General features: G+C 35.7%; 3 protein-coding genes across 4 annotated transcripts; 2 read left to right on the forward strand and 1 right to left on the reverse strand.

Annotated features, from left to right (window-relative positions):
* The first annotated feature begins 768 nt into the window (after nucleotides 1–768).
* Nucleotides 769–4,915, forward strand: LOC113762683 (single-stranded DNA-binding protein, mitochondrial). Its single transcript, XM_027306242.1, has 6 exons — nucleotides 769–925; nucleotides 1,253–1,440; nucleotides 1,572–1,780; nucleotides 1,852–1,952; nucleotides 4,126–4,185; nucleotides 4,528–4,915. Exons 1-6 carry the CDS (start codon nucleotides 853–855, stop codon nucleotides 4,542–4,544), a joined length of 648 nt encoding a protein of 215 aa, XP_027162043.1. The 5' UTR covers nucleotides 769–852; the 3' UTR covers nucleotides 4,545–4,915.
* A 3,118-nt stretch (nucleotides 4,916–8,033) lies between these two features.
* On the forward strand, nucleotides 8,034–8,672 carry LOC113760254 (wall-associated receptor kinase-like 20). The gene has a single exon (XM_027302811.1). The coding sequence runs from the start codon at nucleotides 8,034–8,036 to the stop codon at nucleotides 8,670–8,672; it is 639 nt and encodes a 212-aa protein (XP_027158612.1).
* A 12,180-nt stretch (nucleotides 8,673–20,852) lies between these two features.
* Nucleotides 20,853–24,784, reverse strand: LOC113761259 (probable protein phosphatase 2C 5). 2 transcript variants are annotated; one of them, XM_027304158.1, is made up of 8 exons: nucleotides 24,490–24,784; nucleotides 23,895–24,154; nucleotides 23,636–23,807; nucleotides 23,323–23,537; nucleotides 23,111–23,218; nucleotides 22,912–23,037; nucleotides 22,581–22,813; nucleotides 20,853–21,370 (listed from the first exon to the last, which is right to left on the reverse strand). In XM_027304158.1, exons 2-8 carry the CDS (start codon nucleotides 24,108–24,110, stop codon nucleotides 21,151–21,153), a joined length of 1,290 nt encoding a protein of 429 aa, XP_027159959.1. In that variant the 5' UTR covers nucleotides 24,111–24,154; nucleotides 24,490–24,784; the 3' UTR covers nucleotides 20,853–21,150. The 2 variants fall into 2 exon arrangements, with proteins under 2 accessions (XP_027159959.1, XP_027159960.1); XM_027304159.1 differs by having other exon boundaries at nucleotides 24,484–24,784.
* Between the last annotated feature and the right edge of the window lie 319 nt (nucleotides 24,785–25,103).

A 25,103-nucleotide genomic window follows, 5' to 3' on the forward strand; every position in this document is an offset into this window, starting at 1 on the left:
TTGTTAAAATTTTCAATAAGCCAGTGAACCATTGACCTATGATTCGACTTATAAAATTTGTATAACATACAAGTCGATTATGAATTTATGTAATATTAATTTCTTTTCCTTTGACTTCAAAGAATTTGAAGCAGACTATATTATTTGGACATTGATCACTAAGGAAATACGAATAAGTGTTGAATATGTCTCTATAGAAATCTAAGCTTAAGATAAAAATATCTGCAACTTTACGGATATTTTTTTTAATCTTTTTTAAGTTGCAGATCGAATGTGTCTTAATCAGTAATTACTAGTAGAACTAAAGCTCAGTTTTCAAACTTAAAACCTTTTTGATGTCAACACAAATAGGCCATTGACATAAAAATTATAGGTGATAGAATGGTAATAATTTTAAGAAAACGTTATTGGCACTCTCATTTTCGTATAACCGTTCCCTTAACTGTTTAACTCTTGTGAAAGAATAAAAATGCCATTTTGTTTCATTTTAATTGCTCTACAATTTCATAAAAAAAAATAGGTACTTTTTAAATTCAATGCATTGAGAGAGGCAATTTTATCTAAATTATATATGTCAAACAAGGTCAAAGGGGATGCAATTGATGAATAAGGTGGTGTCATCAATAAACTCCTTTACCATTCGCTAAGAAAATTACAATACTTTGCCTTATTGTGTGCCTGGCCCTGGTGAAAGGTTCGACCCTGAAACTCGTGAATCATTCCGACCCAGTAATCCAGACCCGCATAAAGTAACCCGTCATGAAAATGAACTATTCCTAGAACCCTTCTTCAACCCCTCCATTTTCATCACAAAACCCCACTGTGCTGAAATTTTCTTCTTGGTTTGAGACAATGAATTCTCTCAGTTCTAAACTCGTCAAACTCTTAAGAATCTCTCCCGGTATAAAACCTGCATCTCCATTTGGTAAAATTTCTCACCTTTTACATACACGCCCACTTTTACTCAGTGTTTCACACATGCATGACTGTGCATTTCTTGACGTGTCAGGATACTGCTTCCCAAATCAAATAGTTTTCATCTCTTTGGATGTTTTTCCGATTATTTTTAATGGGTTGAGTTCAAAAAAATTATCTTGGTTAGTCTATTTTGCAAAATGGATTTTTTTGGTTCGTGTGTGTTCTTTGAGGAGTTTTTGCAAACAGTTGGTACGCCTTTGCTAGGTATTCCTTAATGTTTATGCAATTTTCTGGTGCATTGAGTTCATTATCTGTTTTTTGTGGTGAAATGTAGCACTGGGTATGCAAGGAAATTTCAAGTTGTGTTACTCATCTGGGCCGTTTGATAATGATCATGACAAGGAGGATAACAGTGATCATGATTTAGAGATTGAGGATGGTGATTTTCTTCCTGAAAAGCCTGAGCTACAAGTTCAGGGTGTGGATCCGAAAAGGGGATGGAATTATCGGGGTGTCCACAAGGTACATGCTGTTTGAAATGAGAAGAGTTTTTTTAAAACTGTACGAACTGGTTGATTGTGAATTATATTTGGTTTGGAATAGTTTGGAACTTTAGATGTCATGTCAACTTTAATTACTGCTTTCTATGTCAGGCATATCTATGTGGCAAAGTTGGGCAAGCCCCGGTTCAGAAGATTTTGAGAAATGGTCGAACTGTAACAATCTTTACAGTTGGAACTGGGGGTATGTACGATCAGAGAATTTCAGAAGCTCAAGACTTGCCAAAACCAGCTCAGTGGCATCGTATTGCAGTTCATAATGAAATGCTGGGGGCTTATGCAGTTCAACAGCTTGCAAAAAAGTATGGATCAATCGTTTTGATGTACTAGATACTGAATTTTTTGTGTCTATCTAATCATAGAACCTATACAGCTCTTCGGTGTATGTTGAGGGTGAAATTGAAACCAGAGTCTACAACGACAGTATCAATGGTGAAGTTAAGAACATTCCAGAAATTTGTGTGCGCCGTGATGGTATGCCATTTATGTTCTTTCAATATCATAAGAAGCAGGAATATACCCATTCTCAAACAGGGCAACAAATCGTAGCTTGCAAGAGAGGGCATTGTTTCATTTTGTTTGCCATCAATAATGATGCAATTTCCCGGCCTTTCATGATGAACCACAGTATTTTGGTGTCTGCAATCAAGCATGAAACAATTTGCCAAATGTGCTTAAAAATTCAATAAAGAAACAGGTTCAAAAACCGTGCTAAATAATGGAAATTTTGAAGTTTTATCTGTTCTCATGGTTCCCATTTCTTCAAGTGAAAAATGTGAGCTGAAGAAACCCATACCTAGATTACCACATTTTCCACTGAGCAAGAAATCTTAGAGCCACTCTTACTACTCAAATCACGGGTATTCAGTCAGTAGGCATCATTCCTTCCCATGCCAGCATTAGAATAAACTGAACTGAAATTGAATGGTCAATATCCATGCTGGGAGCTCTTCAGTTATTTTTGAACTGACGGAATACGTTTTCATATGTCTGTAATTTCACCTATGCAAGTGTAAAAATGCTTCTTATACATAAATTGTTGATCTGTCTAATTGCTTCCTGATTTTGAGAACTGAATTTACTTGTTATAGGACGTCATCCTTGATTTAAAGCTTTGTCTGCTTTTGGAGTTCCATTGAATTTTTTTTTTGCAACAAAACATTATTATGTTTTGCCCTCTTTTTTGACTTTTGATTGGTATCCCTATTTCAGGCAGACATTTTTTTCTGTGTTCCAGTAGATATGCTTTACTGTTTGAGTTCATATTCAGTAACTAATAATTTATATGATGTTACTAACATGTGACTGTTTCTCAATCGCTAAAAATGCTCATTCTGTTCTTATCGTTTATTCATTTCCATTTGCTGTAATGTCACATCATGATACAGAGGTTTTATTTGTACACTGCCAAACATGCACTAGTTTTGTGTTCAGTGGCTGATGCAATATCATGTTTAGGGGATAGAGAACTCTTGGGTACTTAACTTTCTAAATGTCTTCTAGCACAAGGAATGGTAGGGGAAGGAGCGTAAAAAGTTATGTTTCCATTTCAAGTTTTACCCTTTTCTTGTCCAAGAGGCTTAAAATCCTTCAAGTACCCTCTATGCGACCTACCCTTGAAGTTTTGTGGTATGGGTAAACATCCTTTATATGGTTAGGGAAAGAATTACTAAAAGAAGCATGTGATTTAAAATTATTATTAATGTCACAAGTAGGATGAAAAAGACTCTTCACTTGTTTTGATTTTCGCCCAATTTACATCCAACTTGGACTTTTGTCTTGGTTTATCAACCATTTGCTGATGTAATTTTGCCATGCTTGCAAAGACCAAGGACAACTACCTGATAGGCTCAAAAACGAGAGAACCAATATCTTAGAATTGCTCATTCAGGCGGTGGGATCGAAATGGTAACCTTAAATGAAATATTACCATCCACAACTCTAAACACAAAATAAACATGTACAACTCTTAATGCTGAATTTTAAATGGTAATTTGTAATTCAGATACCAAAATTTGATCTACTTAAGAAAGTATATGATACATTAAAATATTATTGCTATAACATGACCCGCAGTTTTGTAAGCTAACATCTGTGGTACCTGCATGATGTAGGCTGAAGAACCTGGGTTGCTGTGTATTTGCCAGTTTAGCAACATTTCTCTTATTACTTGTCTCTGGCTTTAACAACTTTTCATGCAATGAAAGTACCACTTGACTTTGTGCTGAACTCAGCAAGCCAAGTCAAGCATATCTTTCCTGGTTAGTTAGTGGCTTGGTTGGTTTGCAGTTTTGAGCCCCACTTTTTGATATTGAGTGTTGCATAAGGATCTCGTTAAGTTGGATCCTGGCCATTACTTGAAGCTGTATGTATGCTGCAAAAATTATCTCCTGTCTCTCTATGTTCTTCCAATTTGAAGGAATGCCACAAGATTTTAAACTTTTATCATTTGTTGAATAATAATGAGTGTGCTTTCTCTTACTTATGTAACAATTCAACGTTTTGCTTGTTCGCCACAGAAACAGAAGGCAAAGGGTGCACTCTGCATTGGACTCATGGTTTTTGGCCATATGATAGATAATAGACTACAAATATGGAGTACTGATAATTTGAAAGGGTTTAAACATGCTTTTATCTTCTCTTGCAGGAAGGGTTCGGCTAATAAAAACAGGAGAGGGTATCAGCAATATTTCTTTTGAAGAGCTCCGTAAGTGATCCTGTACTTTTTGGATATTGCTCAGCTATGATGGTGATGCCTGATGTTACCTATCCCTATAGCTGCTGCTACTGTTACCCGCTCAAAACTCCTTATTACCGGTCAATCTGTTGCTATTTCAACAATTACTGAGTTGGCCAGGGCAAAAATGAATTTCAAATCTTTGTATGTGATTGAATCCAATTTGGAAATGCATGCTCTGCCAAAGGTTTACTTTAATATCTATGTGGTACTTTGTTTTGGATATGTTCTTTACATCCCTGTAGTTTGAAACTAGGTTGATTCTATAACTTTGGTTCTAACACGCCTAATACTGCCATATGTTGCTGGCAGGTGAAGGGTTGCTGTAGTCATGTCCAATTCCATTTTGTGCAAACATGGTTCGGAAAAATGGGGAAGTTAAAAAGTCTTGCTACTGCAAGAATCTATATTATTCCTACCTCAATGATTTGCTTCCAGATTAGGCATTAAGGTCTAACTGGCTTGCGTAGCTTTCTAAAACTCAGAGCATTGGGAATAGTTTGCAACTTCCAATCTGGCGACCATAGGTGCTTTAGAGTTTATTTGTTTTATGGCTTGAATATTATCCAGAATCATGAAATGTCAATTGATGTATTTCTTTTGCTGGCAAAGAAGTTAATATCACGTTTTTGCTTTGCGTGGCTTTCTAAAACTTTCAGTTCTGGATTAGAACTGGAAGTCTAGGACGGATGCCTGAATACATATTTTGTTTCCTGAGATTCTTGGATTAACGTATATCTTGAAGATAATGCAGCAGGATTGATGGCCAAACTTATGCCAAAGGAAGATGGATCATTACATAGCCTTCCACTTGATCTTTATGTAACATTTGTTATTGTGGCATTAGCCCTAACCCCCTTTGACTTAGGACCGACCAAATCATACATTTATTTATGTACTCTAGCAAACCCACCCCTTCGACATCAAAGAATATGGGAAGAACAGGGCACTTTGAAGGGTTGGCAAAGGACTCCCTAAACTGTGACTGCACTAAAAAGTAAAAAGCCGAACAGCTTGTCCAGGCTCGGGTGTGCAAATCTTCTTCCTCGAAAATCTGCTGAAATTCCTGCAAGGAAAAAAGAAAAACAACCTGCTGAAAAAGAATCAGTAAAATCTTCAAATCATCTTGTTTTTTGGTAGAAGCCCAAGTGTTAAAACTGCCTACTTAGGTTCCACAGGGCATACATTCCTCTTATCGGTTCTCTAATAATCATCTCAGGCTCCGTAGACAGATATAAATCTCTTTAAATATCTAGAACCTAAATTTAGCTATATTATACTGTTGAAGGATGAATTACCACAACCAAGAAGTCATCATGATCAAACATATGACAAGCAGATTATCTTGAGAGTGGAAAGTAGGATTAGTGAAAAGAAACAAAGACAGAACAGATGTGTTGCATATCACCCCTGCCATGTGTCTCAGGCTTAGATACTGCAACTTAGACCATTTTTTACACCAAGAATGATGATTGCAACTCAGCAAACAGATTTCAAAAAAAAAACAAAATTTTTTTTTGTTGTTGCTCGACGAAAAAGATTAAAATAAAAATGATGTTTGAATGTGCATTTTACGGTTGTCATGGCCAAAAGCATCATGGTGATGACACATTGGTCAGTGGAAAATAGCAATTTGTAGAGGTATGACTGTGCCACCAAAAGCGTGAATAGATTTTATTCAGTTGGCCAATCATATCTGGACAGGCTATGACAAACATTAGCAAACTTTTGTAACTTATATGATTTTGTCTCTCTGCTCTCATATGAAGTTCGAACATTTTGTATAATTTTTTGAGGGCTCAGTACTCCCAGTGCAGGGTTTCCCTTATCAGGCAAAATGGTCCCTCAAGAACCCTGAATTGAATAAGAACATTGTACTCCTAGTGCAGGGTTTTGTAGGGTAATTGTAGTGTTAAGCCGTTAACGAGCGTCTGATTAATTGAATGAAAGCTCCTGCTGATGATGAACTTAGTCAGCACTTACGTAAGAAACTATTAGAAACAATTTCCGGGTATAGAGAATGTGTAAGCCATTTTTTAGCTATATACAGCTAATAAGTGAATTGATAAAGTTGGATTAGGCAGGCAAATTGGGGATTTCCAGCTATTTGTTGATGTTGCAACTGATCGATTTTGAGTAAGAGATTTATCTTTGAAGCTCTTAATTGAACTCCTTCCTATTAACAACAGAACATGGCCAGCTGCCCAAGCTGGTTAAGGTATGCTGAACATGGTCCTAGAATTCTAGGGTTACTGAGCTTACTAGGGTCTGTTTGAAATGTGTGTTTTTTGGGTACTTTGTATTAAATTTTACTGTAACTTACTGTAGAATCAGTAGAAAATTTTTGTGTATTTGAAAATTAGAAAGACAAATTTTCCTTTTCCTTTTCTTTTTTCCTTTTTTTCTTCCTCTATCCCTCTTCCCAGCTGCCACCACCCCACTATCCTCGCTGGCGTTGGTGGAGGTGGTGGTAGCCTGAGGTATGGGGAGGAAGAAGAAGAAAGAAGGGAAAATTTGTTTGTTTGTTTGGGTATTTGAGGTGTGTATTTAAAAAATTTCGGGGAGTTTTTGATATCACTATAAGTATTATTAGTTGTAGAAGACAAATTGGATAAAAAACATATGGGTTCCAAACAGATCCATAGTATGTCATTGGCATTCATGCACAGTGGACTTTCCGCAAACTCACTTCCTTTACAGGCTTGACGATTGGCCTTTTATTTAGTTGTTAACTACCAATAAAAGAAAGCAAACGTGGAGAGGAGATAAGTTACTAAATTGTTTGGAGATTTCCCATTTCCATTTCTAAACCCAATAATATGAATCCAATGGCAATTTGAAAACACCAATCATATAAAGAAAGGGGGAATTTAAATGGTTAATGATTATTTTGGGAATTCTGTTCTCTTGTTGGGCCATTTGGGAGGACCTGATTTGTTAGAAGGCAGTAAATAATGGAAAAGTACTTAAAAGTGTCCTAGTATCTGGAGAAAATTACTCATTGAGTCCTCCTAGTGACAGAAATAGCTAATCAGATTCAATATGCATGGAGATCAGCTTAATTGATGACTGAACTATAATTCTGTATAATGGATGGTCATCCGTTAACACACTTAAATTTCACATAATCTATTATGTATATCCACATATAAAGAATTATTACTATTCCTTACACTTTTACAATTTTCCTAATTAATCTCTTATCATTTCAAAAATCTAATAACTGAAATATATTTTAACAAGCTCTCAATGAATTCACGTTAGACAGACCCTTCCTGTATATATGATTTAAAAATTAATTAAAGATATTGATACGTATCTTGCCATGGAGGTTGAGACAAGATATTTTTGTTGAAATGGATTGGATATTAGGATGATAAGGCATTAATTTATTTTTTAATTTCTTCCGAAAGGGGAGTAGTGGGAAAGAAGGTGGAAGGAAAAAGGGGGACCATGATAACCAAAACCCTCGTTGTAAGTCTAGAAAGAAAAGACATTTTTAACTACCAGATCAATCCTATGCAGAAGTTCAAGTTTGTGCTTCTTTCACTCTTATGGCAAATAAGATTTTTTGTTTTTACCGCTTTTGGAAAGATAGATTAAGTAGTGCGAAGAATTGGTTGTCTTGGTAATAATTTTTCTGGTTTAACTAATTATGTCTGTTGCACAAATCAATTGATTAAAATATTTGGGTAGGCCATAATACGTCCCTCTCCATGGTTCGCCTATAAATAGGTGCAACAATGTAAGTAGTAATCCTTGCTCCATTGGTAATCTAATAATCAGTAGCATCACCATCAATCACTGTTACTTTTACCATGCTGGTTCTGATTCTTTTTTCACTTGTTTCATCAACTTCCCATGCATCATTACTTAGTAATGCATGCCCAAAATGTGGCAATTTGGATGTTCCCTATCCCCTTAGCACCCATGAAACCTGTGGACTCTCCAACTATAAGGTCTACTGCAAGAATGGCAGCCTAGAATTCTTATCAGCTGAAGGGTTCTACTACCAAATCCTCAGTATTAATCAGCTTGAAAATAGGCTAATCATCAGCCCTCCCCTAATTCAAAAACGCACTTGCCAATCTTCTGATCTTTCTTTGGGTGGCCTAAGGATAGATGATAACTCTCCTTTCAATATTTCTTCAAGAAACACCGTGATGCTATTTAACTGTTCTGATAACATTCTTCTGTCACCGCTAAATTGTTCTTTAACAAGCCCTTGCAGGGTGTTTGAAGACAAGGTTAAGGAGGGAAAGGGATGTCGAAACACGCTTTGCTGCTCTTACCTCAAAGATTCATCCATGAATTCACATAGAATAAGGATCAGAGTTGGAGGATGCAGTGCTTATACCTCTGCAGTTGATCTAAAATCCTCCACTGTTGATGATTGGCAGTTTGGCATTGAGTTGCAATGGCTACCTCCAACCGAGACTCTCCGGTTGGGAGTGTAAAAGTGATACATCATTCGAATGGCAAACAAATTTCCAAGGGATGCATCCTGGAGATCGATGTTGTATTGTGCCGTGATAAGCTGCAATGGTTGTCCCCTTTCATATATATGAAAATCATGAGTACCAGTGGCTGTTCATGCTTGATAGTGTGTGCTTGGATGGGTTCACATCTTGTAGTAGTAACTTGACCATGATTGCCTACTATGCCTGCTCAACTCCCTTCTTTTTATGTTATTCCAGAATGATTAGGCTTGTTCTTGTTTGCTGTAGATTATATATGCAAATGTGTTGATTATCAGAAGTGGTCATAGAGAATAATTCAAATAATTAGCTAAAGCTTGTATTTGGTAGATTTTAGCCTTTTTTACTAATTAAAAAAAATTGAGATTTAGATGTAAAAGCAAACAATAGCATCAAAAAAAAAAAACTGAATATCTAAATTCTGAATCTGTAATCGCAACGCTTTGATGTGTAAGTTGCATCATTAACACTAACCCAAAGGGGGACAATGTACACAAGTTATCACAACATAGAGGGACATTAAAAAGGAACATATCTAACCATATGTAGTTTTTTTTTTTTTTGGCTACCATATGTAGTTTAATACGTTAAAAAGGAACATATCTAACCAGATGCAGTTTCATACGTTTTAGGATTTGTGATAAAGCGTATGATTTTCGTGTAAATCACTCTTTATCAAATAATCTTGCTGGTATCAATTGAAGCTAAGTGCGTTTGATCAAAAATAAAATAAATAAATTTATGTGCTCGAGTACAGTGAATAATATGTTTAGAAAAGTGGGATAAGGTACTGAATAAATTTTTTTTTTACGACAATAATTGGTATGGACCTAACTCTAAATTGAATTTAAACTTCAATTTTTATATATATAACATGCATCAATGATCAATATTCGCTAGTGTATACATTCTCATTGTATACAAGATTAATCCAACATGTTTAACTCTGGTGAGTTATCGGCAATAAGCATATTTTGTTACTCATCATTATGATATCACACTAGATTGAAATTTTCATTTTTTGACTACTTCTCAAGTTAGCTGTAGGAGTTAAAACTCTAATCTCTAGACATCCAAGATCCAACCACCGCGGTATCATCCAAGATTGATGAACTCAAAAGGTTTGCATTACAATGTTTGAAAATCAATTCCAAAAAGCTTCTCTTTACGAAATTCAAAACTTGCTAACTCCTATTATAGCTTTAATATCATCTTCCAAGATACAAACTCAAAGACACGAAGAAAATGGAATGGTCCTTACCCCATTATCCTTTTATCATGAAACCCCTTCCCCAACCCCCACCCCCAAAAAAATAAAAGATTAGTGCCTTTTTTTCTTGAAAAAAGAAAAACCAGTGAGAAAAGTGTTGCATGACACTCATGCAACGTGTCACATGTAAGGTTGCAAACGAATCAAGCCACTCGAGTCAAGCTCGACTCGAGTTCGATCAATATCGAACTCGAGCTGGCCAAGTCGAATTCGATCTCAAAATATTAAACTCGTTAGCTCGCGAACCGGCTCGCGAGTTCGAATATATATATATATATTTTTTTTAATTTTTTATTCTAATAGTAAAATTACATATATATCATTAATATTTTATTATTTATTAAGAAAAAAATATTATTTTATTTATTTTTTAAAAAATAAAATAATTATTTTTATTTTTTCGAGCTCGAACTTCAAAATTGTCAGCTCGTCGAACTCGAGTTCGAATTCGAGTTCGATAAAACTAAGTCAATGCTTGACTCGATTAGATCAAAAGTCAATCCGAGTCAATTCGTTTACCGCCCTGGTCACATGTCATGGAAACTGTAATTGCATGCAAGTGCAATCATGGATCATGCACCTTCTTACACGATGATTTATTTATACTAGATTTCAAAAAAAAAAAAAACTCCAGAACATAATTTTAAGATTTTCATAATTAGCCAAAGCAAGATGGAGGTGACACAGTAGAAGACTAGAAAATATGAATTAATCTCTAGGGTAGGGGTAGGACTACTTTACCAACCATAACGTCCCCAAACATATTTTTGACAGCATAAACAAACGTTAGGAAACTTTCCTTCTCGTGGATTGCAAGTTTCCAACTTTTATTTAAAATAAAAACAAAAGAAAGAAAAAGTTTTTGGAGTTTTTGGTGAATATTCCCTCACAACTAGGCAAATGGTTTCTACAGAAACTTCCGCAAAGTGGACAAAAGAACTGGGATTTTTGCAGGCCTATTATATTGTTGGAATCTGCCACCCGTCTGATTAATTTAAGTAAGCATATGTTCCCATGGATGGAAAGCTCCTCCAATGATGAATTTGAAATAGCACAATTAATTAATTAATTGACTACCTAATTGCTCAGCAATTGATAATAGAATTAATTCATAAGGTTAAGCATAAAGTTTTCATATTGTAAGGTGGATGAATGCATTGTCGCACAAGTTGGACGGAGTAAGCCGTGCCTTATAAACTTCAGATAATGGAAAAAAAAAGAAGAAGAAGCCACTTATTGATACCTTATAAACTTCAGAGAATGCAATCAACACGTTGCTAATTGACTTTTTTGAAACTCTACACTTTCTTTTGGGCTTTGATGTTTGGCTTATTTTCATTGGCTAATTGCCAATAATGAGAGTAAGAGAATTTTTTTAAAAAAAATATTATAGCACTTTTTTGATGTGGTGTATATAAAATAAAAAAAATAGTTGAAAAATATATTAATGGTACAAGCAAACAAATATTTATAAATGATCAACCATCCATATTTGGTTAACGTGGCAATTCAAGAGCACCGATTTTAGAAAGGAAAAGAGGCATTCTAAAAGGTACCTACTACTCTTGGAGTCCTGTATCCCATCGTGGCATTTGGGGTGCGATGATTTGGTAGAAGGGAAAAACAATTGAAAAGGTGCTGAAAGTATCTAGTACTATCTAAAGAATTTCTAATATCTTGCCACTAATGTTGAATCACGACGTTTCTATGGCCGCATATAGTAGTATTTTCGGATGATAATGCACCCATTAATACACTTTTGCACCAACTCGCTTCTTTTTGAGGCTTAGTCGAAGGGAAGGGATTGGGACTCATGAGTTCCCTTTTACTTCGTTTTTAGAGTCAAATAGTCATTTCAAATATCCATTCATTCCATAGGGGTAGGGGTAATTTCATATGGATAGGATGATAGGGATATTTTCATCCCCGGCCTAACAAAATAATTTCCGATATTGCTCCTCCGGAAATGGTCGAGGCAACTGCAACTAGGGAAGTTATCTTTATGGCCAAAAATTTGTTTGTGATGCATTTGAAGTCATTCAAATTACGCACTCTATTGAGGATATCCTTTCTTCTTGTAGACACCAAAATTTTAATTTTATTTTATTTGGTTTTTTTTTTTATTTAACCAAAGTTCGCAAAATGATAGTTAGCTATTTTTATTGAATTAGGTTCATCTTATATTAAAAATAATAAACAAAACAAACATTTTTTTTGTATTAAATTTTCGGAAAAAGAAAATTCTCACAAAAATTTGTTTTTAATCTTTTCAAATTTAATTTCTTCAAAATAAATGAAAATTTGCAAGGCAATCTCAAATAGGAATTTAACATTTTTGTTTACCCTAAATTTGCTTTGCAAAGAAAAATAAAATAAAAAATAATAAGAACATAGGTGGAATACATGCAAGATAGTTAAGTGGAATGCATGCAAATGAGCCATGTGGTTTTGGCTTTTTGCACACCACAACATTTAGGGGCTAGGTGGCAAGAACATGTGGGGGTTGGAGGAAAAATCTGGAAACAAGAAAGAAAAGAGAGAGGGAGCTTTGAGGGGAAAAGAGATCTGAAAAAAAAGGAAGAAACAAGGAAGAGGGTTTCGGGCAAGGAGAGGAGAAAAAGGGGGGAACGAAAGAGAGAAAGAAAGAAAGGGGGGAGGAGAGGAAGAAAAGGAAAAAAAGGAAGGGAAAAAGGGAGAGGAGAAAAAGGGAGAACCTGGGGAAATCTAGGGAAGATTAGAAAGGAAAACAGCAAAATAAACGAAAGGCAAAAAAGAGAATAGAAGGAAGAGAGCATTTTGCAGAAATTTTTTCTTAGGATCAGGCTGATCGACCAGCCTCTTTCCTGATCAATTTCCGATTGATTTCTGGTTTTTTTGAGTGAGTTCTTTTTTTCTGCACCATCTTTGGATGCCCATGAACAACTTTTGTTAGAAATCGATTAGCAAAAATGTTTTCAACCCTCTCAAATTCCAGCTCAAAATAACGAGATCATCCATGCTGAAATTTCTGCAACAAGGGTTTTGATTTTCAGATTTTAGCTTTGAATCTCACTTTCCTTGGATTTCGTGCGTTTATTTTGCATCTTCAAGCATCAAAGGTTAATCTTAATCCTTCCCTTGCTTGCTGCAATCCACATGAAAAAGAGTTGAACCCATTAAACAAGGACCCTGTCAGATTATTTCTTCATGAGTTTTCTTTGCACTTGCCTTATGCGTGTTATTGGGTCTGATGCATCTTATTAAAGAGATGAAAAACGCTGGAAAGTTGATGTAAAGGCCATCAGTGTTGTTCTTATTTATCTCTAACACGCTTTATAGTTCATGATCTGAGTCACGTTTTCAAGGTTTTGTAAATGAAAGTTTTCTGTTTCTTTTTCTATTTGCAAACCCGAGAAGGAAAGTAAGAGAGGGGGGAGGTCTTAAGCCATTAATTTCGTGTTGTTACGTTGTTGGGTTGAAGTTCCTATGTTAGTTGATGAATCAATGGGTTTTGTTTGAACTTGCGGCTGATTTTCTTGTGATTGAATAAGGGTAGCCGGAAAACAGGAATGTTGCAGAAGAAAGAATAATGGTTGTGAAGAAGATGCATGAACGATTTTGACAATTCCACTTCAGCCCCTCAAGTTCCCCATAATGCTAATATGGCCCAAAAATAAAATCAATCAATTTTACCCTTTTTAAATTCAATCATTTTTTTATATATTAACCATGTTTTAGACAAGTTCATTTTCTGGTTTTAGAAGGTAATTAGAGCTTAATTAATTTTTTGACCTTTATTTTGCTTTGATTTTGACCCTTAATAGTTGTGATAATTATGATTTGACCCCAAAACTTTCTCAATTGTTTACAATTAAGTACTTGTTTGTTTGATTTCTCAATAGAAGTTGCTTTTTTTTTTAATTATTCATTATATTCCATTTGAATGCCTAAATTGATAGATCTCATATTTATTTCCATTTTCTTGTGATTTATTTGTTAGTTAAATTGGTGTCTTGATCATTTTTTGTTTATTTTGGAGTTAAATAGGGCAAATCCAACCCCCCCCCCCAATTAGCTACTACTTCAAGGGAGGTATCTTCTTGTGTTATTTTAAATCCCATTATGTGCCTTTATGTGTTTTTATGTGTGTAATCGCATATTTTTTGAGTGATTTTTCTTTTAGTTATTCGTTTTATTTGTTTTAAGTTTCATATATTTAATTTAATTTTGATGATTATTTGATAGACATTTAAATGCCAACTTGTAATAGATAGGGGTTTAAGACATCTATTTAGATATATTATGTTATAGATAGGTTTTAATTCTTACCAAAAGTATAATTAGTTAGATAAATGTAATAGTTAGGTTTATTATTTTATCTTTTCCCCCCTTAGATTGTAGTTAGGGCCCCAAATGTAATAGTTAGGAATCTATTTGCTTGCATGTTTGTGTGTTTACTCGCTTTCTTAGAGTCTTTGCATCTAGATATCATGCTTATGTGCTATGTGTTCTATGTGTTTACTTGCTTTATCATGTTTTATATGATTTATTTATTTATTTATAATAAATGCATGACGTCACCATACTAGTCTAACGCTAATTGTGGCCTTTCTCCCCGATTTCTCACTAGTCCAACACTAGTGAGAACTTATAGACATGGGTTAGTCAAATGCTAGACCCTTAGAGACCGTCCACACGCTAGATCATATTTACGTGACAATCACTACATTTCATGCATATTTTCTACTTTTTAGGATCTTTACCATTTGCATGATATTTCCTCTATATGTATGTTCCCTACCCCTATGTGTGAAACATAACATTTAGACTTGTATTCCATTTAAGAAAAATTAGAAATAGGTTAGTGCATTTGCTTGATTAAATAGGAGAGTCACCCTTCAAATATGGGATATGGACGAGTATGACCTCTTAACCTTAGCACGCTCGTATCTCCTCTATAAAAAAACGGAAAATCTAGTCACGAATTTAGTCCCCCGTACCCGTCATGTTGCATCCCTCTCTTAGGTCACATATACTTATCTTATATATTATAATTCTTCTTTTCTTCGAATCTCACTTTGCATGTTCGTGATCTTTTCTTAGGGTCATTTTGGAGCATTACAATTAATGTGATTTGTACCAATTAAACTTTGAAGAGACATTCCGACCCTTTAGATATTCATTAGATCTAGACTTGTATCCATATAGTAACATCCAAATGTGATAAGGTTTATAGGTTAAATTAAGAAATTTTTCGACTAAATCACGCAACTAGCTTTGGTTAGGTTGAAAGGGTGTCTTGGATTTTATCCTTACCTTCCACTTTTTCAATCGTGACTCCCGAACCCTTTTCTCTTGTTTTTCGAAGACTTGGAGTCGTCTAAAAAAAGGTTTTCTATATTTTTTATTTAAAAATACATTTTTGGGTAACTTGGTACACCTTAACTCAATACCAAGTGTCGATTCCTATTTTTTCTTTAAAACCCATTTTAAACTATTATTTTGGACCCAAATCGTCGCACTTTTTAAGTCCCATTTTAGACCCTTTTTCTTTATTTATTTTCTAAAAATCAAAAACTCATTTTCACTCAAAATTAATCAAAAATTCATTTTTTATAACCCGTAATTTTATTTTTCAAAAAATGGGGCGCGACACTTCTATCGGGGCCTTTGATTGATGATATTATAATGGTTTTATCAGGTCATCACTCTATTGATATAAATTGGGTTCTTAGAAGATGCAAATAAAGTTACCCATGAATTCACTCTTTATGTCAAATCTTGTGACTATATTCAATCCCTCTGGAATTCTCTTTCAACTTTTGTCAATCATTTCTTGCTAAACAATTTCTAGCAATCATAGTAATAAAATTTTCTTTTTATAAAAAATGGATGAGAAAAGGCAAAGATTGAAAGAAACTAATTAAATTTGGAGTAAATGTATCATCGGCCTAATTTTATTAGTGTAACCGAGTTTCAACCAAATACCATACCTTTTCTACCACATATGATAAACTTTCAATGTGCCACATAATTATTGGTCGGTTCAAAAATGTACTATTAGTGACTGTACCAACCTATCATTTGTCACCATGTCGATTGGACAATTACATTTAGTGCATGTTTTCGTGCATTGCATGGATTATCCTTTTTTTTTTGTGATGTAATGTGTAATGGTTTCGTATAAATAGATGTAAGACTCTAGTGATTCTTGCTTCGTTGGTACTTTGACACTCAATCATTAGAAGTTTAACCATGTTAGTTCTGATTCTTCTTTCACTTGTTTCATCAAGTTGTGCATAAACATTTACTCAATGATCCAAATGTGGCAAAATGGATGTTCCATATCCCCTGCCAACTGTGAAAACTCCAAGTATAATGTCTCCTGCAATAATGGCAGCCTAAAATTTGTATCAGCCCAAGGATTTCACTACCAAATCTTGAGCATTATCAGAATACAACTAGGCTAATACTTGCCAATCATCTGATCTTTCTTTAGGTGGTCTAAGGATTGATGATAACTCTCCTTTCAATATTTATGCGCGTAATACCATGATGCTGTTTAAGTGATTCTGATAGCACTCTTCTATCACCGTTAAATTGTTCTTTAACAAGCCGTTGTAGGCTGTTCAAGGAGAAAGTTAAGGAAAAGGAATGTTGAAACACGCTTTGCTGCTCTTATCTCAAGGATTCATCCATGACTTCACATCGAATTCGAGCAAGGGTAGGACTTAGGAGGATGCAGTGCTTACACTTCTGTGGTTGATCTCAAGTCAGGAGATGTTAATGCATGGCATTTTGGCATTGAGCTACAATGGCTGCCTCCAAGTGAGAATGAGAGATCCTCTTTGCGAGGCCGACATTTTTATCTGGAAAACACATTTTCAAGTGGAGCTCATTTTAAGTGTGATAAAATGTTGTAGTCATCCTTCTAAGGTTGTTGCTCATGCCCTTTCATTTCGTTTCTCTTTTTCTTCTTTGATGTGTAACCAAAAATAATTGTGCCCCCAAGGTTTGGCTTCTCTATTAGTCTTACTTTATTATGTCGCAATTGTACAAGTAAGTCTACTTATGGTCAAATGTAATTTTATTGTTATTTTTTTTATCCTTTACGGGTTTATGTTACTCGTCAATTATGATAAATTATGATATTGTTAAAAAAAATAATTCATGTCTCGTATCAACTTTTTAAGGAATTCCAATCATATCAATGACTTTTTTTTTTTTGTAATAATAAAATAGAATAATTTTATTAATCATGAGATCGAATCTGCAGCAAGTGCAGAACAAAAGATGGAGGAGAGTTTCTCCATATACAAGAATCTGAAAGATTAACAGCATACCTAGCAAGGTTATGAGCAGGAACATTAATCGACCTAGAAATTTATGAAACTTCCCAGCACATGAAATCTTCACATAAAACAATGACTATTTTGTTTAAGATAGGATCTTGCACATGGGATTACACATCTTCAAACAATACAATACGTTAGAATTTTCTTGGACATCTCACTCTACATTTAATTCTCACGACTTGTGCTGTGTTTTGGAGATGTGAACGATTTATACTCTGAAATTGACTTCGTAAGTCCGCGTGAAACAGAGAAGATTCCATGAAGATTGAAAACGTGTAAATGTTTGTGGCACAAAGTTCAAGGCGAAATCGGGCCATTGCGCGACCCAGGGGAGGCGGGCAGGCCGGAGAAGGCACCCAGCCCACCCTCTTTCCTAAGATTATGATTTGTTTCCACGAAATTGCTATATGCTACAAAATGCTGAATCAGATCTTTCGTTTACAAAATTCCAAATTAATATAAGCACATAACATGTTTATCGAAATATTAAGCCTTTTCCTTTTTTTTTTTTGTGAAATCTCTTAGATCCTTTAGAGAATCTTGCCGTTTACTCTCTCTTTTTTTCTATTCCCTGTCAAGTACGATACATTCAACAAGAAATTATCCCTAACAAAGCTCCACATAGACGAGGTAAACCATGTCTTCTGACTTGCGTTCCTAAGCCGTGAATCCTTGTCCAACAGTCAATAATATTCTCATAAGCTACAGTTGGTTATTTTGATGAATTAATTGTTGTTGTTTTCGAATGAGATTCTCACCTCAACAGATTAGAGTTGCCCCTCTTCTTGCTGAAACAGACTTTTTTTTATTATTTTTTAAACAACTCATAAGCTTGGGGCAGTTGGTAAACAGGTTACTAATGCCAACGAAAGGTTGCAAGTAGGGCTGCAAACGAGTCGAGTCGAGTCGAGCTTTGAGCTAATCGAGCCGAGCCTCGACTGAATTTTATCAAGCTCGAGCTCGAGCTCAACGAGCCGGCAATTTTTAAGCTCGAGCTCGACTCGAATCAAGTCGAGCCGAGCTCGAGCTCGAAAAAAATAAAAAAGTAATTATTTTATTTTTAAAAAAATAAATAAAATAATATTTTTTTCTTAATAAATAATAAAATATTAAGGATATATACGTAATTTTACTATGAAAATAAAAAATAAAAAAATATATATATAATATACGTAATTTTATTATTAAATAAAAATAAAAATAAAAAAAAATATATATATATACTCAAGCTCGCGAGCCGAGCTTAATATTTTGAGCTCGAGTTCGAGCTCGAACTCGACTCGAGCTTGACTCGAGCCGCTCGATTCGTTTGCAGCCCTAGTTGCAAGTTCGACTCTTGCATATAATGCCTTGAGTCAATCACCCTCGAGTAAAAGTCAGACTTTGCGGGCGCTTTTAGACCCTAGTTTGGAGAGATATATGAATGCACAAAATCAAATTTGCAAGCAAAAATAGGGCCGCATATCAATCGATCGGCTCCTGATCGCGAGCAGCTCGAGTCAAGCTCAAGCTAACCAAGTCGAGTTTAAGATCAAATTCAAGTTAAAGATACTCAATTTGTTAGCTCGCAAACCAATTCGACACTATATATATATATATATATATATATAATTTTTTATTTTAATAGTAAAATTACATATATATATATTCATAATATTTTATTATTTATTAAAAATTTACTATTTTATTTATTTTTAATTCTTTTTAAGCTCGAGTTCGAGTTTGACTCGATTCGAATTTGAAGTCGAGCTCAAACCTGAGTTTTACATTAAGAGTTTATTGAGCTCAAATTTGATAAAATTAAATCAAAACTCGATTCAATTAGACCAAAATTCGACTCGATTCAATTAAATCAAAATTCAACGCAACTCGACTCGTTTGCAATACTAGTAAGAAAGAATGATGATACTTCTGTGTTTCTTTTTACCTTATAACACTTTTATTACAGCCCCCCGGGGGCCACAGCTGTAGGCAGGCAAGCTGCTTTTATTGGGAGTTCTGCGAAGAATGCTGGCGAGTGGCGGCATTGGTCGGGTGATCAAACATTTGCAGGGGTGACTGGGGCGGACGGGAGAATTAAGAGAAATAGACAGGTGAGCATGATTTCATCCATTCTTTCTGCTTCACTTATTTGACAGTTTTTATCTTTTCGGAGATAAAACAGAAATTTTTGAATTTCCAATTTCACTCTCTCAAACTACATTAAAGTGCTGTTTAGAAATTAAGCAATCCACGTTTCACAATAGAAAGTCTCAAGAGAGAAAAAGTTTGAGATCGAAGCCAATTTGAAGTGGATTTACTTAAAAAAATTCAGGCGGGTGCGTAATGCACCAGTTTAGTCCGGTGATAGTTCAGTCCTCTCCGGATTACCCCTGGACCTCCTTAGGTCCGCCCCCTCCCTCTAGTGTAGGATAGATTAGGTTATACAATAATTATCGTCTCTAAAAAAAGGCCAATTTGAAGTTTTTAGAAATAGTTCAAGGACTTGATCAGTCTACCCATTGGATTTCTCTACTCCTCCGAACACCCAACCTAAAAGATCCAATGCATCGCCCTAACATTAAAAGTCAAACGTGTCACCCACAAATTATCAATTTTTTTTTAATGCAGAAACTTGGACTATTACTTTCTTATGTTAAATTAAATAGTTGAAATTAACCTAAAAATAAATTAATATGACACGCTGATAGTGATAAAAGAATGTAAGAAACATTGACAAGAATTAAAGGAACTTAATCATGAAGCAATCCAAGTTTCACACTGCTTACACGTTGATTATTTTTATGAAAGACGATAACATAGTATTAAACAAAGTGAGCAAGCTTTACAGTAATAATCAGACTTTTTTTTTTCCTTTGAGATGGATCCTCTAAATCAATTGAATTCAAGCTTGGCTATCTTATCAAGTTGAACAATAATATATTTTAGGGAAAAGGGGAGCTCCACACCATATCTGGTAATTGAACAAGCAATATGGCCATCGTTTTCCCGAAAAAAAAAAAAAAAAAAAAACAAGCAATATGGCCCACAAAGATATTAAAAATAACTTCCAGTCACACGCTAAGCCAGCAACCAAACTGGAAAAAATCCTAAAGAAATATGCCAATTAGGTACCTAATGCTGGCAATAAGTCACCCCATTTGCACGCATAGGGCCCGCGGGCCTACACCACCACAGATTTCAAAGTGCAAAATAGACACTAGCACATGGGTGGACAAGCCCTACAACAATCCCTTGACAGTTTTATTATCTTTAGAATCATTCCAGCTGGAGTACAACGCTATACAAGATGGACATCCAAACTGAAGACATGCTTACAAGTTGATGATGATAGTGGCGTAGAAAATAAGGTGGCTACTAATCCACCAACGCAGACAGAGAAAGCAAGAGAGCAAAAAGGATTTAGTCCTGGAAGGTATAGGAGACTTTAATTATGAGAGAGCTGTTTTTGTTTACTTCCGAGTAGATTTTAATAGATGTATTAAGCATGGTAACGACCACTGGAAGCATAGTGTGAACATTCTAATATGAATGACAGATGCAAGAAAAAAAAAATAGAGAAACTGCAAGACATAGCATTTCGACACTTCATCCTTTAAATACACAAATTCAAGCAATTAGTGTTCCGATTACCACAATCATATCTATTAGTATGTCTGTCAAGGTCAGTTAGTCCAACAGCCAAGCACAACCAGAACAATCACAAACTTCTACCACTCTCCGGAACACCTACCGACTCACTATATCGCTACAGCATTTCTTACATGAAACTATAACAATATCCATGGCAGAGTAACCATGAGAGCTCACATTGCCAGAGAAAAAATATATCTATATATACTTCATTACCGGATTAAGCAGTTATCGCGGGTTTACTGGGCCTTTTTCCTTCCATGGCATCCTTCTTCTTACGACAGGTTGCACAAAGGAAGGGCCCTTCCCATGGCTTTGATCCAGGTGAGAAAAAAGGCCCTGAATTAACAGATAAGCCATCACCCGGCTGCTGATCCACTTGGCATATCGCACATTTGAACAGCCCAGAATTTGAGTTCAAAGGAAAATCCTTACCTAACCTGCATGTAGTCAAGATGAACAGAGTTTAAAAAACAGGCATAACGCAACATGACACATGTGGCCTTTTAACTCAGGATTGGGGGGAAATATAGTTTTGCATCAATTAAAGCAGCTATATGTTTGAGGACGTACATGCATCTCCACGAGATAAAAACTCAGTAGCCCACCAAGTGTGGAGTTGGAACAAATAGCAAAACCAGAAACAGATTGACACTTCAGGTCTATCATTCACAAAAAATCATTTGCCAGGCATCAATACAAAGACAATTAAACAGACTTCTGTAAAAATTATCAACAAGGAAGAATAGTGGCATTTTTCCATCCTCAATTCATAAAAATTCCCAAGAATATCAACTCATCCACCCTCTGAGAAGTCATCAATTTACTACCCAGCTTCAGAGAAAGGAAACCAGCATTAAATAGCACTTTTAAATTAGAACTTTTAGCTCAGCAACAGCCAGTAAGTTAGGACAACTTCAAATGCAATCATGGGGCAGTTTAACCCAAAACGCAATAATGAAGAGTTTGTGCATTTGATCATCCGTTGCAGGATAGCACTTTTGAAGCCAACCAGACCACACCGGAGCTAAAAATAGAGTATGCAAACCTTCTGTATCATCAAATTCTGGGCATATTTTTCAGCAGTCCAAAGAAAAGATGATAGACAAACCATACTTTTAAGCTTCTGAATGCAAGAGAAGATCCACACTTCTATATCCAAAGAAAGTAAAATTTGAATGAGGCCTAAGAAGAAGGAATGACACATAAGGTTCTATACACCCTATGTAACAGAAGTTCAACAATAGCCTGTAGGCACTGCTAGATTTTGACGGCTCAACAATAATGTCATCGTCCTCCATTAGAGTTATTGAGGTATTGAACACAATTATCTTCGTATTAATAAAGAGCAGAGACAATATGTGATATAGTATTGGTCACCCAGCTTGCCCTCATCTATAGGTTCCATCATGAAACCAAAACCAGAGCACAATGTACTCCTAAGCACCTAGGCACCTTTAAATAATATGTGCTCCAGCAAAAATGAAAATTGAGTAGTAATAAGGATTACCAACACAAAAGATCCTGCACCTACAACATGCACTTATAATTAAACCTTAACTTCTGCATGCTAGGTGTCTCTTCATTTGGATAAAATTAAACATCCTACTCTCATTTCATAAGGCTTACATGAAAAGGAAACTTCAGTACCTTTCTGCAAGCATTGCAGAGCCTTCTTCAAACAATTCCTCCACAGCCCCAACGGCAGAGAGCTTACTACTTCCTTTGTTCATAGAATTCTCGGACCTCTTCCCAAAGAAAAGTGAATTAAGAAGTGTATGTTTCTTTTTAGGAGTAGGAGGCAAGACAGGGTGATCATAAGGAATAATATCAACAACCAAGCAGGTAGTATCATCCTTCAGACCTCGTGACCTAAGAGCCTCCTGAATGTCAAAAGTAAGCAAGAATTAGTACAAAGAACTAAGTGAAAGAGAAAAGAACTTCAAATAATGGAAAAAAAAAAATCTCCATCTCACATCACCTTAACAACTAATTTTGCAGCAAGATCGGCTGGCAAGCCCCGGCAAGACTGCGCAGCCTGATCAGATGACAATGCATCCCATATACCATCAGAGGCAATTATAAGTCTTCCTCCAGCACTGGAAAGCTGACAACCAAAGGAAGTATGGTTAAGAAACATACTAACAAATAAGAAAAATGATTTTCCAACAAATACAAACCTTCACTTGCTTAACATGAGGAACAGGTACAATGAATTCTCCAACATCCGTGTCACCAATTGACCTGGAAAGACACAATCCACCTGGCCAGCATCGCAATGGACCAACCTAGATACCAACAAGAAGTTTTGATTCCAAATGGATCATTCGGTTGACTAAATTTGTCAGCTATAACCTATTTCAATGCCAAATAACTAACATATCGCCCGTACCTCATTTCCCCCAACATTAAGCCTGCCAACTTCACCACCACTAGCAGTAACACGCTCTCGTTCTTCAGCATTTTCTTCCAATCTATGGTTACCTGTTAAAAGAGAAACCACACCACCTTGTGTATCCAATATGCACCTAGAATCTCCAACAGATGCAACAGTCACAGTCCACCCATCAATCACAACAAATGTAACAGTTGTTCCTGATTTCTCACCTGTTATACATATCAATCGCCGAAAACTGAGAAACCCATCAAGGTAAAACAGGACAGATCCTCCAAAAATCTAATAGTAGGTATAAAATGATACCTACCTCCTTGCCGAAATTCTATATCAGTTTTCACAAACCCAGCAACCAATGCACGAGGAAGGGCTTGAAGCCACTCCTCCCCACCAAGTCCTTCAGGTATAGCACTCAAAACATTTTTCAACAAATTCTCTTTCGCAAAGATAGCAGCCGATATACCATTATGGCCATCGAAAATCTACCAAACAGAAGGCACACAATCAGCAACCCCATTTACCAAAGTCATACACTCTTTAAAAAAAAATTAATAAAAGTTGGTAATTACCGCAAAAACCGAGAAAGAAGTCGACTGATTGTCCACAACTCTCTGACAATCTGGCTTGATCAAAAAATAGTCCTCCCCTTTTTTGGCCAGAGCAGTCTGCCCATACTTGACAGTGCGCTTCTCCACCTTCTCATTCCTGAGCTCACGACCAATCAGAGCCCCAAGAGGAACAAGTGGTGGCTTTTGCTTCATCTTCGAAATCTCCGCTTTACTCATTCTATTTTTCGTCCCAATAGTGCCAAAGCCTCATTGTCCCCACCCTATTAACCCAAAAAAAAATAGACTATAAATCACAAAACTCAAAAATTCATTTTCTTTGAACCAAATCATCGAACAATTGAGAAGCATTTTACAAAAGACAAGGAATTAAGCAAAACCCAGCACACAGATCAACAGATTAATTACAATGAGAGCTTAATTCTTCAATCAACAGTCATACATCAATCTCATATACTCCTACATTACCTTCATAAATCATATGAATCTTTTGGAAACACCAAATAACAAAAAGAGAAAAGGAAATTTTGTATGGAAAAATACAAAAATGTGTAAAGAAGGACATCAGGGGAGAGAGAGAGAGAGAGCCTACACTTACAGAGAAGGCATTGAGGGGAAATCAAATTGAGAAGGAAATAGAGAGCAACATCTGGAAGATGGTGGAAACTGCAGTACCAGTACCAGATTAGTAGAATGTATGGGGTGGACTGGATTTGGGGAAATTTGGAAACCCTAGATAGAGTGTGTGTGTGTGTGTGAGAGAGAGAGAGAGAGAGAGAGAGAGAGGAGAGAGCGTGTGACTGGGTTGTATTTTTGTGTCCAAGAGGAGTGCTAAGCTGAGCTGAGCTGAGCTGAGCTGAATCTGTGATTTGATTTGGGTTGGGCGAGAGAAAAAATCTAGAGACGAGGAGAAGACGCGGAGATTGGGCACGAAAAATATATAATGTGAAAGAAAAAAGGAGGGAATTGATGGACCCAACCCAAGTGTTATTTAGATTATGACATATATGTTTTTAAAAAATTTTTTGGATAACTTGTTTTCTTTTTCTTTTTTTTTTGGGGGAGGGGTGTGTGTGTGGGGGGGGGGGGGGGAGGGATTGGAAAATGACATTTGTGTCTTAATTGAAGTTAAAAGAGCAATAAATTACTAAAAAGTAAAAACTCGTTCAAACTAATCCCTTATAAAACAACATACTATGAGCTCGACTTATA

The sequence above is a fragment of the Coffea eugenioides genome, chromosome 2 (genome assembly GCF_003713205.1).
Source record: "Coffea eugenioides isolate CCC68of chromosome 2, Ceug_1.0, whole genome shotgun sequence".
Lineage (NCBI taxonomy): Eukaryota > Viridiplantae > Streptophyta > Magnoliopsida > Gentianales > Rubiaceae > Coffea > Coffea eugenioides.

Bases quoted from the DNA above. Each gene is read 5' to 3' on its own strand.
- LOC113761259 (XM_027304158.1), bottom strand. From the start codon at position 24,110: ATGAGTAAAGCGGAGATTTCGAAGATGAAGCAAAAGCCACCACTTGTT. The intron at 23,808-23,894 runs GTAATTACCAAC...TCTGTTTGGTAG, and splicing joins CTTCTTTCTCGGTTTTTGCG to ATTTTCGATGGCCATAATGG. The intron at 21,371-22,580 runs GTACTGAAGTTT...GACTACATGCAG, and splicing joins TCTGCAATGCTTGCAGAAAG to GTTAGGTAAGGATTTTCCTT.
- LOC113762683 (XM_027306242.1), top strand. From the start codon at position 853: ATGAATTCTCTCAGTTCTAAACTCGTCAAACTCTTAAGAATCTCTCCC. The intron at 1,441-1,571 runs GTACATGCTGTT...TTTCTATGTCAG, and splicing joins ATTATCGGGGTGTCCACAAG to GCATATCTATGTGGCAAAGT. The intron at 1,781-1,851 runs GTATGGATCAAT...GAACCTATACAG, and splicing joins GTTCAACAGCTTGCAAAAAA to CTCTTCGGTGTATGTTGAGG.
- LOC113760254 (XM_027302811.1), top strand. From the start codon at position 8,034: ATGCTGGTTCTGATTCTTTTTTCACTTGTTTCATCAACTTCCCATGCA.